The sequence below is a fragment of the Piliocolobus tephrosceles genome, unplaced genomic scaffold, assembly GCF_002776525.5.
Source record: "Piliocolobus tephrosceles isolate RC106 unplaced genomic scaffold, ASM277652v3 unscaffolded_12293, whole genome shotgun sequence".
In the NCBI taxonomy this organism is placed as follows: domain Eukaryota; kingdom Metazoa; phylum Chordata; class Mammalia; order Primates; family Cercopithecidae; genus Piliocolobus; species Piliocolobus tephrosceles.
The window spans coordinates 1-14,033 of record NW_022293525.1 but is presented as its reverse complement, the minus strand read 5'-3'; the positions used below and the strand labels follow the sequence as shown (position 1 = coordinate 14,033).

The following is a 14,033-nucleotide window of genomic DNA, read 5'->3' as shown; positions in this document are numbered from 1 at the left end:
CCAAAATTGACACAATAATTGCACATACATTATGAAGTTGTCAGTTCAATTAGAAATTAAACCACATAAAACATATCAATGATCATGAAATGTGACAGCTTATCGAGACTGTATAGATAATACTTGAACCAACACAGTTTCGGTACCCGAAACACCAAGCACCTTGGCAGCCCTGTGGACTCCTCAGTGCCACAGACCTTAAAAAATTATAACAGATTTTCTGAAAGATATATTATTTATTGTTAGTTATATGTGGTCAATGGTGACATACTTTCAATAATTCAAAATTGAATAATACTGAAATAACCACAGCAGCTTTCAGTATAATTGGCTTAAGTTGTTCTAGAAAACACTGCTAATTTGTTGTTTCTGCAGAGTCAAGTATAGAAGTGAGCAGATTGGTAAACTTATAAACATCATGGAAAGAATTATAGAGAGGAACTGGAGCCACTCGAATGCCATTTGGATTCCTCTTGTCACACTGTGGGGGAAAAATAAAGCCACAATAATGTTAGTGTTATTCACACATTGAAAATATACATTCAAGATAAACTTATGTAAAGTACCTTCATAATGATTTCCCTAAAAATTAATATATAAGCAAAATTTTTTACTTTAAGTAAAACATGGTGTTTTTATGTTTTATGAAACTTCTCTCTTGATAATAATTTAAGAAATAAGAATAGATTGGTGCATGAATAGCCAAAATAAATTCCTGAAATCTATTCAGCAGCTATCTTCCTTAAGCATTTAATAGATCATACATACAGTTTTTCATTTTTTTTTTCTTTTTCCTGTGGGGACCCCATGGAAGGACTGGAACTCAGATGAATTTAAGCGAATGAAAACCTCACTGGGGTCTGGAGAGTTTTAGTAAATTATCCTTCAAGTTATTCTCTAATCTGTGATCTCAAAAATAAGAAGTGAGCTACATTGTAGGTCCTGAAGTAGCACCAGATAATTGGACATGCCTGGAGATTGCTATGGTTAACTTTAGAAAACACCTGCTACAGGCTGGACAATATAGTATATAATTTCTGTGTGCTGTCCCATTCCAATCCAATCACAACTCTTGGAGGTAATTATTTTTATACCCCAAATACAGATGAAAATTTCAAGCCAATAGATCCTAATGAACTTTCCTAAGAGGACAGAGCTTGACAATGGCAGTCTGATCTAGAATCTTCCGACTTGTGCCTTCAGCATCTGGGGATAACCTCTCCTACAGGTTTGGAGATAAACATGAGCCAAGCAGTGCCTTAATTACATAATCATTGGAAGTAGATACGTTATCTTTTTTTTCCCTGAAATGACTCAGTTCACCTTTATCAGTCCTCTTCAAGAGACCTTCAAGAAGGTCATATAGGCTGAAGGGTTAAAACAAATTATTCCTTGCAATGTTATCACTCCTGGAAAGTGTATATATATCTTTTTTGACTGAAGTGACAAAGTTGAAAGTAACTTAATTTGATCAAGCAACTGAATAAGACTTTCTTTTTTTACCCTTCAATAAATTGGTATGATCTTTAATTCCATTCTTTCAATAAATGAATTATAGTACAAACTAGAGAAAACAATGTCCTGACTGAGTATGATGAAATAATAATTTTTTTCTGCCCAAACTGTTGTGAAAAGAATAAGTTACAAAAAACTATTCCTATAACCCAAGTTTGTGGTATCTTCTTTTTTATTTGAAATGACAGATCTCTATGCCTTTCAGTTAGCACAGTGCTGAGGGCTTAGTTGACACTTAATTTATCCTTAATTGACTGACTGATGTGAAATAACATGCAACAATGAATAAACCAAACAATCCAAATTTGCTTGCTAACATGCAGACCACAGACAAAATCTGGTAGCAAAGCAAGACATACTTACAACCACTCCTCTTTTTTCTAGTTCTTGGAAAACATCTTTGTTTGGAACAGAAAATGTTATTGTTAGCTGGCACCCCCGCTCCTCTATATGAGATGGAGTAATTATGTTCACAATTGGTTTCTCAGTTGCTGTTTTATCTTTGCCATAGTTATGCTTGATCAGGTATTCCAGATAGCCAGTTAGCAAAATGGATTTTTTCCGCAATGCCTTCATTGTTGCTTGCTTAAAGATCTGTGGAATGAGAAACAATCAGATTAAAGTGTCTTATTGATTTACAAAGAAGCAAAAATTAAGAGTAAATCATGCATAAAAACGAAATGCCCATGTTTGACCTTTCCAATAAATATCTCCTTTTACATAATCTTTCTTTTTTTTTGTAAAATCATGCCCTCCTTTAAATGCTTTGCTATTAAACACTGGAGGTAAAATTTCCATGACAGAAAAATTGTACAAATGTCACTTAAATAAAACTTGCAATGGAAGAAAATGTAAGTTAATACCATGTACCTGTGGCAGGTCAGGTCTCACTAACGCAGGCCTCTATCACAACTATGTCAGTACTGACCGAATGGTTAAGTTAAATATTAAAAACGAAAAAAGCCCATGCCCTTATACAAGGCTGGGATGTAACAAAAGCCCACCAAGAGTTTTGCCTAGGCCTTCCCTGGGCCTTAAAGCATGACAAAATAATGAAGGAATTCTTAATAGGATTCATTTAGGATTAAACAAGCTTTTACTCTGGGTGTGAAGAAACTCCTCAGGCCTCCGCAAACAAGTTTATTGAAGGTCTAAAGGAACTCCTCAAACCTCAGTGATTTAGCAGGAGACAAGATAAAAGTAATCACTTCAGCACCTGGACCCATTTAGATTAAGTAAATTTAATGAGGCTGCAGAAGAAGGTCTTCAGGGCTCAGACCTTAGTTATAGATTAAACGAAGTTAATCACTTACGTCTTTAGATGAATGCACACTTACACAGACATATAACTTAGAAGGTATACAAGCTCTGGAAAACTTTGTAATTTGGAGTTGGTCTGGTGATAATTTCCAGGCCTTCTCCCTGTAACCAGTTACAGAAATAAAACCTCTCTTTCTCCCCTGTTCATCTGCATCTTGTTATTGGGCCACGAGAAATAATAGCCCAACCCTCAGTTTGGTCTGGGAACATACCTTCAAATTATTTTAAATTAACTTAGTATAATCAAGTAAAACATACCTTAAAAAATGGATTTAAATATCATACAATGTAAGCTTTTCCCCAAAACCACTTTTTGAAATCAAAATCAAGAAGACTTTTCCAACTTTTACGTAAAGTTTGTTTATCCCCAAAAAAGTGCAATATGATTTAAACATGTGCAAATGTGGAAATCAGTGTTACTGGTAATATTTATAACTGCTTTACTGACTCCTAAATTTCTTCCAGCTTAACAATAAGAAAACAAGTAGTTAAATAATAATGCTAAGTTTTCTCAGAGAGGAAAGCAAATAATATTAGATAATGCATTTATTTTTACTGAAGCATTTGGGCTTGCTTTCTCTCATTTTCCCCCCTCTAAACTCTAGCACTGGTGTGAAAATACTGCCATTTGCTGCCTGAGATGTCTTACATTAAGATGAGTGACAAGGGCACACAATAACTGGTGTTGGAATATTAGGGGTCAGAACAGATGTGCTTTTCTGGCTTATCTCTTAAGGTCAAGTAGAGTGTAAAAATATATCCTACGTATAAGAACTGAATGAACTGCAAACAGAGCATGATGCACTGGCCTGCCACTTAATGTTCCTTTTTTGTGTCATGAGCAAAGATATCAAGAGCAAAGATAGGGTCATTTGGTGATATTGAGACTTTATCAAGTCTATGAAAACAGCTATTCCTGTATGTACACGTGGCATGTGTAGGCAGGCACTCTAATAAAACTCAAACCATTCAGCCATAGATTTCCTGGAACTATACTGTATGGAGGCTATGGATTGGCTGAAGGAGAGGATGGGAATTGTACTGAAGGTAAATGATATCTAAGCAAGAGAGGAAAAACAGGACAGAATGGTGCCTGTCTCTCTCCTCCACCACACCTCCCAGACAATGTCTGACGCCTACAGAGACAGCTCAAGCAGAGGCTGATATCTTGGTTTCATAAGTCCCCGAGATCTGGAGTACAAATAATAGTGCTCCAAGACTCAGATGACCCAGGTTACACAGAATTTGGTAGGAGGCATCTCTTCATTCTCTTGGGCAAAGCAAAATGTAGGTAGACTTGGCATAATGAGGACTCAAGGGAACACCGCCAAGTTTTGGGTCAAGGGCCAAGAATCAAAATTCTCCCAGAGGGGCAGGGACAGGGAAGGCATAGGCCACAGCTGGTTTGGCTGTGAAGTTTGGAATAAAAAACTATGTGAGGAATCTTTCCAAGATTCTGTCTGGAGCTTAATAATATTCTAAGAAATTCTAAATAATAAATAAATCTAGGAAATTTTGTGGTTATGCTATGGGTGCCCTAATATGTATGTGGGGGGCAATCAATCAATATGTGAAGTAGCACATTTAATGATAGTTCATTTGTATGCATAAGTTAGTAAAACTTTGAGAAATATTACTTGAATTTAGTTTTTAAAGGGGCTTAGGGAATGTTGCTCTTGTAGCTTTCTCTTGATAACTAGAAACCAAATTTTTTGGTATGACAAATAGCCTCCATCTTAATATACAGTGGAATGTTGTCACTTTTTAATGATAAAATAACTTTTTAATATAAAACTTACTTTCCCCATTACAACCACAATAAGGGCAATTGCATTCCGAGGCACTTTTAAATTCATCTCACACAGGGTAAAAGTCTATTCTGAGCCTCACATAAAAATATTGAGAGAGAATAATAGGGAAGTAGCATAAATATTCTATTTTCTTTTTTGCTTCTCATAAATTTTATGCTTTCAAAATTGAGAAAGAATAATTTTTTTAATTAAAAAAATGAAAAGTATGGTTTGAAAAATATTCAGCTTAAAAGATAATACTTGGCAGAGTTTCAACTAGTTTTTTTTTTTTTTTTTTTTTTTTTCTTACTGACAAAATGAACATGAAGCTAGAAAAGCTAGGTAAGTATAAACAGGAAAAATAAGTTTGGTGTGATGTTTTCAATTGTCGTATTTTTATCTTAGATTCTTAAAACTGGCTCCCTCGGAACTCTGAAAGGAAACATATAGTACATTTCTTTGTTGAGTCTTCTGACTCGCCATGTATTTTAACTGAATGCTCTAACTTCATATTTTGAAGCTATTTATTTCGTTATGAATTCAGAATACTGAAAGGGCCTAAATATTGTCTACCTATTGCTACATATAAATATGAACCTTCAAATATAATATATGTATTGTTTAAATTTAAGTATTTTGAAAATTGAGGAGACTTCCTAAATAATCTTTTTTTTTTTTTTTTTTTTGAGACGGAGTCTCGCTCTGCCGCCCAGGCTGGAGTGCTGTGGCCGGATCTCAGCTCACTGCAAGCTCCGCCTCCCGGGTTCACGCCATTCTCCTGCCTCAGCCTCCCGAGTAGCTGGGACTACAGGCGCCCGCCACCTTGCCCGGCTAGTTTTTTGTATTTTTTAGTAGAGACGGGGTTTCACCATGTTAGCCAGGATGGTCGCGATCTCCTGACCCCGTGATCCACCCGTCTTGGCCTCCCAAAGTGCTGGGATTACAGGCTTGAGCCACCGCGAACGGCCTCCCTAAATAATCTTGTCCAAACATCTTACTTTAAACAATAAGGCAAATACATCCACAGGGAGTTGTGGTCTGTGTGAGGTCACACTTGGTGTCCATTGAGGGAGCGAGTACTTGCCTCCAGCTTCCTGGCCTCAGGTTTCATCCCTTAATCCACAGTATTTTAACAATTATTGTATAAATGATTCAGATCCAAAAATATAAACAAAAGGACAGTTTGAAACTGATTACAACGTGCTGTTTTTAATATCAATCAACCACATACACATGTATTTTTTTTTAAAAAGCCATATTAATATCTTTTTAAAAAGTCATTGTATTAAAAATCTAAGGTCTTATTTAAATACAATTGATTCTTAGGTATAGAATCTCTCCTCCAGTTCGTATTTGACTGTGTTGAATATTTCTTAAAAGTAAAGTAGAGACAACAAAGAGGCAGTTTGATTCATGCATTTACTTCTTTCATTTATTGAAACTTCAACCACCTATCTCCTAAAATGGAATAAACTGGTTTAAAAATATAAGGTGGCTGAGTGCAATGGTTCATGTCTGCCATCTCAACTGCTTAGTAGTGTAAAAAGTAAAGTAGAGGTTCGTCTTCTTTCCTTCCCGTCTAATTAGGAATAAAGAGTAACTTCTCTTAGAAGCAAAATTTATTCAAAGACCTGTGCTAACATTCTTAAATACCTGCTAGCCATAATAAATAAATCAATATACTTTAGTTCTTAGCTCCCACAATTTAGCCTCAATATTTGCCCTGGCATGCTCATACCAGTCCAAGCAAGCATTAGGTCATAGCCTGTTCCTCTTCCTTATTTAAAAGTGTTTGTACCTTTCTTAGCGTTCCACAAGTCACTTCCTCCTTCATTTGTTCCCCTCTACCTTTACCTCTTTTAAAAAGTTCTAAGTTACTAGCCAGTCAGGACACATACCGAATGTGAGGTCCTGTTCCAGCCAGTGGCAACCGGACACAGCAGCAGGGTGGATGCGTGAGGTTATAAATGACCCTGTCTCCTTTGTTTGGTGTACTATTGTGGCAAAACTGCTGGCGAGTGTACCCTTTCTGCAGGAAGTAAAAATGGCCTTACTAAATAAATTAAATTTACGTTCAACTGCTATTTCTTTATGGCACCGAAAAACAAACATTTCAAACAGGAGACTGAGGCAGGAGAATCGCTTGAGGCCGGGAGTTCCAGATTAACATGAACAACATAGCCAGACTTCATCTCTAAAAAAATTTAAAAACAAGCTGAGTACAGTGGCATGCCCTGTAGTCCTAGCTACTCAGGAGGCCAAGGTGGAGGATCACTTGAGGCCAGTAGTTCGAGATCAGCCTAGGCAACATGGCGAAATCCTGTCTCTACAAAAAATACAAAAATTAGCCAGGCATGGTGGTGCACTCATTGTACTCCCGGCTGCTATGGAGGCTGAGGTTGGAAGATCAACTGAGTCCAGGAGGCGGAGGTTGCAGTGAGCTGAGATCCCATCACTGCACTCTAGGGGTGACAGAGGGAGACCTTGTCTCAAAAATAAAGAAATAAAATAAATAAATAATAATAATCAGCCAAGTGTGGTGGCGCAGACCTGTAGTCCCAGTACTCGGGAGGCGGAGGCAGGAGGATCACTTGAACCCCAGGAGTTTGAGGCCATGGTAAGCTATGATCATACCATTACACTCCAGTCTGAACGACAGAGCAAGACCTCATCTCTACATATAAATAACAAAACTTAAAGAAAGGTAAGTATTAATAGAAACATAGTTAATTCACTGATGCTTACTCACATGAGAAGCCCATAAATATCTAGAAAAATCGGACATTTTAACAGTTAGATACAGAAAGGGAAACAATTCAATGCATTAATTTGTAATTCAAAAATTTTGCAATTGACAGTAAGAAATAATTTTGAAAACACTTTTACCAACATAAGACTTGATTAACTAAAGATAATTTTGGTTAGAACATACTCTTGGCATTGAAATGAGCAGAAAGAGGCTCAACGGAAATATGTGATTAGAAGATCCAGAGAAGTGCATATCATTCTTCTTGTGGTTTTAGGATTTTAAGTTTAGGTATTGACTGGGTAAACATAGTGAGACTTCGTCTCTACAAAACTACAAAAATTAGCCCGGTGTAGTGGTGCACACCTGTAGTCCCAGCTACTCAGGAGACTGAGGTTTAAGCTTAGATATTAGAAAGAAAAAATAAATCAGTTGTCAGATTATAACTGAAAATAAAAACTTTGTCTAGATGACTGTAATGCAGTGTGGTAGGAAAACAGTGGCAGGAAAAATAGGAATGTGCTTCCTTTCCCATAGCAGAAGGGTGAATACTGCTAGAAAAAACAGTCCACTGCAGAAGGTATGCCAAAGTGAGGGCGTCCAAAAGGAAATTTCCAGGTGTGTCTGAGAAGTTATTTGCAAAGATACGGTCCATCAGAGGAAATTGCTTTAGGTACAAGCTCTTCCTAAGGTATGTCCGGGTGCTTCTGATATTGTCACACATCTTCTCCCTGATATAAACTTCCAAGGAATGCAGAAACTTTGTTTTGTTTTAAAAAGTTTAAACAAAATATTTGTCTGAATGGATATTATAAAAACAATTCAAATATCATTATCTGATTTACTAAGCAGATTTTTACTCAAAAAAACTTTCCAAAATATATATCACCGGCTGAAAAATCTCGTTACTATGTCTGTTTTCCAAGTTAAAGAAAAATTCTGCCATGAAGTGAAAACAACACAAGCTCCATCTAGTGGTTAAACTGAGTAGGTGCGCTTTAAATTGAGATGGAATGAAATGAGGTGATGATCACTATCCAGTGGTGAAATTTAATAAAAACAGAGGAACTTGTTGCTGCCATCCAGTGGCCAGAATGAGAAACTGCTATAAGTATTCACAGAATTATGCAATTTTAGATTAGAAGGAATTTTGAATCTTCATCCTGTCCAACTCATTTGATGCTGAAATCCTCTATAAGTTTTTGCTAAAAAATCAAAAACTGCATGATTTTTGAAGGAGACATGAAAAAATTTCAAATCCTTGTTTGAATGGTTTACGTAAAACCACTATTAGAAATATATATGCACATTTAATTAAAATATATTTTAAATATATATATACAAAATATATATTTACTTTATATATTTACATTATTATGAATTCTATACTATATAACCCATATATTTTTACTTGACTGCATTTAGTCTACTACTAAATAATAGTATCTAAGGAATCACAATTTCATTTTCTTGTTATGTATATTTATCATTTCAGGGTGAGACTAAATTTACCTAAATAAAAATATAAATTAATTTAAAGGAAAATATTGAGTCAGTGATAGTGGAGACTATAAATGGATATAATGGCATAGAAGTTCCAATTAAAAAAAAAATCATTAAACCACCATACTTCATGAGACAAGCTTATTTCATCTTCGGTTTACTCTGATTATTCTTTTTTTTTTCCTTCAAGTAAGTCTTTCCTAGCTTTGTCACATGGTACTTGGTCAGTTCATTCACCTATAATGAACTAGAAAAGTATAGTCCCCAGTAATCACATCAGGCACACTCTCAATAAATTTATGTTGAATAAGTGAATTTATGAAGAACTAAATATTGCATGCTTATTTAGTATACAGAGAGGCCAAGAGAAAGTTAAGAAAGTTTTTCATATTTAAACAGATACTAAGTGGAGTAAAAAATGTATCTCCCCAAAAGAATTCTATTTAATATTTACTATGTGCCAACAATGTGCCAAGCATCGTGCTGGGGGCTGGTGACATGAATGAAGGGAGACCGTCACCAATCCTGGCTAATTTCTGTAGTTTTTATAGAGATGAGATCTCACTATGTTACCCAGGCTGGTCTCAAACTCCTGTGGTCAATTGATCCATCTGCCTTGCCTCCCAAAGTGCTGGGATTACAGGCGTGAGTCTTTGTGCCAGGCCCTGCTTTTTTAAAATACAGTTTTATGAAAACATAGCCACAATCTTTCATTTGTGTATCACCTACGGCTGCTTTACCACTGCAATGACGGAACTGAGTATTTTCCACATCATCACTGTCCTAAAGGGGAATGATGCCTTCTGTCCCTTGTTCATGCACAGTGCACATGTATCATCTTGCTGTGTAGCAGAGAAAGTACTACAAATTGTCACAATCACATCAAGAAAAAAGGCAAAGATGTGGGAAGGTTGAAACATACATCACTTACCTCTAAACTAGCATGTAAGGAACAGACCAACAAAATGGGAGGATTTGAAATTCGGAATCCACAGACCCCAGGGATTAACTGCAGTTCTGAGAAATTAATATCATGTCATTATGATAGAAGGTAACTTGAAAAGTGTCCATAAAGATACTAAAGTACTGGAGAGTAAAAGAGCAACATGTAAACTTTTACTCCTGGGTAGAATTCCTGAGATATTTAAGATCAACTCCATGGAACTGAAATATCCACATTATTTCCCCTTTACCAGCAGTTCCGCCTCCCTTCTCCCCACCTTCTTAGCAGAACACCAGAAATCTTAGACCCAAGGTAAAAATGACCTCTTCTGGAAGTTTTTCTGGACCCCATTCTCTGCCTTCCTATTCCCAAGCCAGGATTCCTTGTTCTGCTCAACTGTTGCTACTCTATAATGAAACCATGTCAATGAGAGAGAGCATCAGCTTTTAGTGGCATGTAATTGTACTGTCGCCCAAAGGCAGAAATATGAATGAAATGACCTATGAAGGTGACTTTTAGCTCTAGGATCATTAGGTCAAGTGGTTTAACTTACAAAACACACTCAGAGACACACATGCACACACACATACAACAGAGGGGGCTTTAAAAAAAAGATCTGCCTAAGTATAATATATAAAAAAGGTAAATTAATAATAGATGCTCTACTAATTAGAATTAAGCAGACTGAACTGCAGCAAGTTAAATTCCATAGGGTTAAGATAGCTAGTCAGAGATAACACTACGACTGACTAAAAGAATGTTAAAATATGATGACTTTTTATATAGTCATCAAATCCAGGAGTAAGCAAACCATGGTGATACGGTTTGGCTCTGTGTCCCCACCCAAATCTCATCTTGAACTGTAATCCCCATATGTGGAGGGAGGGACCTGATGAGAGATGATTGGATCATGGGGGCGGTTTCCCCCAGGCTGTTCTCATGATAGTGAAGGAGTTCTCACAAGATCTCATGGTTTTAAAGACAGCAGTTTTTAATGTCCCCTCTCTCTCTCACCTGCCGCCACCTCCGACAAGCGTTGCTTTACCTTCGCCTTCTGACATGATTGTAAGTTTCCTGAGGCTTCCCCAGCCATGTGAAACTGTGAGTCAATTAAAATTCTTTCCTTTTCAAATTACCCAGTCTCAGGTGGTATATTTATAGCAGTGTGAAAACAGACTAATATGTATGGCCATATGGCCTGTGGGCCAAATTTGACTCACTAGTTTTGTTTTTGTTTTTGAGACAGAGTATCATTCTGTCACCCAGGCTGGAGTACAGTGGCTCAATCATGGCTCACTGCAGCCTTGACCTCCCTGGGCTCAGGTGATCTTCCCACCTCAGGCTCCCAAGTAGCTGGGACTACAGATGCATGCCACCACTCCTGGCTAATTTCTGTAGTTTTTATAGAGATGAGGTCTCACTATGTCACCCAAGCTGGTCTCAAACTCCTGTGGTCAATCGATCCATTTGCCTTGCCTCCCAAAGTGCCGGGATTACAGGCGTGAGTCTTCGTGCCAGGCCCTGCTTTTTTAAAATACAGTTTTATGAAAACATAGCCAAAATCTTTCATTTGTGTATCACCTATGGCTGCTTTACCACCACAATGACAGAATTGTATTTGCCACAGAGACTGTATAGCCCAGAAAGCTTAAAATATGTCCTATCTTGTCCTTCACAGAAAAAGTTTGCTACCCCGATCAAATTCAATTCTTTTATTTCCAAATAAGAAAACCCATCTCAAAGAATTTAAATAACTGGTATAATAACAGATCTAATTATTTTAGCAGCCAAGGTAAAATACAGGTATCCTGACTGGATTGGAATATCCCATCTTGCAATTTGGTTGCTACAAATTTGAATACCAGTGGTCCCTGACTTAACGATGGTTTGACTTAAAATTGCTCAATTCTACAGTGATACAAAAGTGGTACACCTTCAGTAGAAGCCATACTTCGAGTACCCATACACCCATTCTGTTTTTCACTTTTAGTAAAGTATTCAATAAATCATATAATATACTGAATGCTTTATTATAAATAGGATTTGTGTTAGATGGTTTTGCCCAACTCTAGGCTATGTAAGTGTTTTGAATGTGTTTTAAGGTAGGCTAGGCTAAGCCATGATGTTCTATAGATTAGGTGTATTAAATGCATTTTTTACTTAAGATATTTTCAGCTTATGATGGGCTTATCAGGAAATAACCCCACTGTAAGTCAAAGAGCACCTATATATATATACAATATTATCTCAGGCCAGCCTGGGCAGCACAGCAAGACCTCATCTCCACTAAACCATCATCATCACCATCATCATCATCATCATCCGGTCACAGTGGTGTACACCTCTAGTCCCAGCTACTTAGGAGGCTAAGGTGAGAAGATTGCTTGAGCCAAGGATATCAAGGCTGACCTGAGCTTGATTGCACCATTGTACTCCCGCCTAGGTGACAGAGCAAGACCCTGTTTCAAAAACAAAAAAATAAAATCAATAAAAAATGGAAACAAATTTAAAACGGTATCTCAGGGTTTAAAGCAATCTGAAGGATCAAGTTTATGTTGAACTCTCAAAGCACTTATGATCTTTCCACGTCCCATGTGATTGAGAAATAGGGTCACGCAGGAAAAAGAAGCTCTGCATGGTAGAGTTTCACTTCTATCTGCTGGGGTTAACTGCTCACGGGAATTGCTATACTCTTTGGTACATGGCAAAAGCCACAAAAGGAAAATATTTAGGAAAAAAGAGGAGGGAAAATGAGTATTGATTATGGTACTGCTATGTCCTACTTGGCTTATTGTTTTGAACTTGACTAACCCTAAAACCAAATCTTTAAATAGGTTTTATTATTCACATTAGATAAGTGGAAAGAAAAAACAATGACACAAGATGATATAACTTGTGCAGGGTCAAAAAACTATTAAGCAGCAAAGTGTGATTAACACCCAAGTCTTTCTGGATCTGACTCCAAGCCCCAAATTTCCTCCTGTCCTCCATGCCCCATGTTTCAGGCACTCTATATTGGCCAAGCCACATGACCCTTACCTTGGACTTCATTTTCTTTTACCTCCTTACTAAGGGATAGACTCAAAATCATGTTAAAATCTATAAACTCAGTCTTACACTCTGGAAATGTCATTTCTTATTTGAGAATTCTCAGTGACATTTTTTGAAGCACACTCTCCATGGGGCATATACATTACACATAATACAAAGACAAATGAACATTGAAATAAAGTTAAAATACAATGACTTATTAGGTAAAATTAATACACTTACTGTTATCCATCTTAAATCTGGTGCTGAGTTCATGGCCAAACCATCCCACTAATCTAAAATATAAATTAAAACATTAGGTTTTTTTGGGGTTTTTTGGATGAAGTCTTGCTCTGTTGCCTAGGCTCGAGTGCAGTGGCATGATCTAAGCTCACTGCAACCTCTGCCTCTTGGGTTCAAGTGACTCTTGTGCCTTAGCCTCTCAAGTGGCTGAGACTACAGGCATGCACCACCATTCCTGGCTAGTTTTTGTCTTTTTCGTAAAGATAGGGTTTCACCATGTTGGCCAGGCTGGTCTTGAATTCCTGAGCTCCAGTGATCAGCCTTGGCCTCCCAAAGTGCTGAGATTACAGGTATGAGCCACTGTGACTGGACATGATATTTTGATCTATAAAAATAAACACTACTAATTTAGAAATCTGGGGCCTGCATTATAAAGCCATTTGTAATATAAGTAATCAAATACTTCAGCAGATAAAATGCTATATAGTATCATATGGTAATTAATATTTATAATGTAAAGAATGAGGATAAAAATCTGTCCATCTCTATTACTATTTTATTTTTGTGTGAAATAGCAACTTGAGAGTTATAGTGAATGACCTTTTTTATTTAAAATAAAATGAACAAAAATATTAAGCAGTTTTTTATTTTAAAATTAAGCTAAAATCTCAAAAAGGCCAATTAATACAATATTTTCACAATAGAATCTCTAAAGAGAAATGTACCCAAAAAACCCATATAATTGTTGAGAGTTTTAAAAATACTTTTAAAAGAAATTGGTTGCTTTCATATTTTTTTTTTTTTTTTATACTTTAAGTTCTAGGGTACATGTGCATAACGTGCAGGTTTGTTACATATGTATACTTGTGCCATGTTGGTGTGCTGCACCCATCAACTCGTCAGCACCCATCAATTCATCATTTATATCAGGTATAACTCCCCA

General features: G+C 36.7%; 1 protein-coding gene across 1 annotated transcript; it reads right to left on the bottom strand.

The window, feature by feature from the left end:
- Nucleotides 1-212: 212 nt before the first annotated feature.
- LOC113220774 (kynureninase-like) lies at nucleotides 213-13,235 on the bottom strand. The gene is made up of 4 exons (XM_026450089.1): nucleotides 13,091-13,235; nucleotides 9,806-9,891; nucleotides 1,879-2,109; nucleotides 213-481 (listed from the first exon to the last, which is right to left on the bottom strand). Exons 1-4 carry the CDS (start codon nucleotides 13,098-13,100, stop codon nucleotides 356-358), a joined length of 453 nt encoding a protein of 150 aa, XP_026305874.1. The 5' UTR covers nucleotides 13,101-13,235; the 3' UTR covers nucleotides 213-355.
- Between the last annotated feature and the right edge of the window lie 798 nt (nucleotides 13,236-14,033).

Coding starts and splice junctions, on each gene's coding strand:
- LOC113220774 (XM_026450089.1), bottom strand. Junction 2,110..9,805: donor CCTTACATGCTAGTTTAGAG/GTAAGTGATGTA, acceptor CTCATTCCACAG/ATCTTTAAGCAAGCAACAAT. Junction 482..1,878: donor TAGAAAAAAGAGGAGTGGTT/GTAAGTATGTCT, acceptor TTTCCCCCACAG/TGTGACAAGAGGAATCCAAA.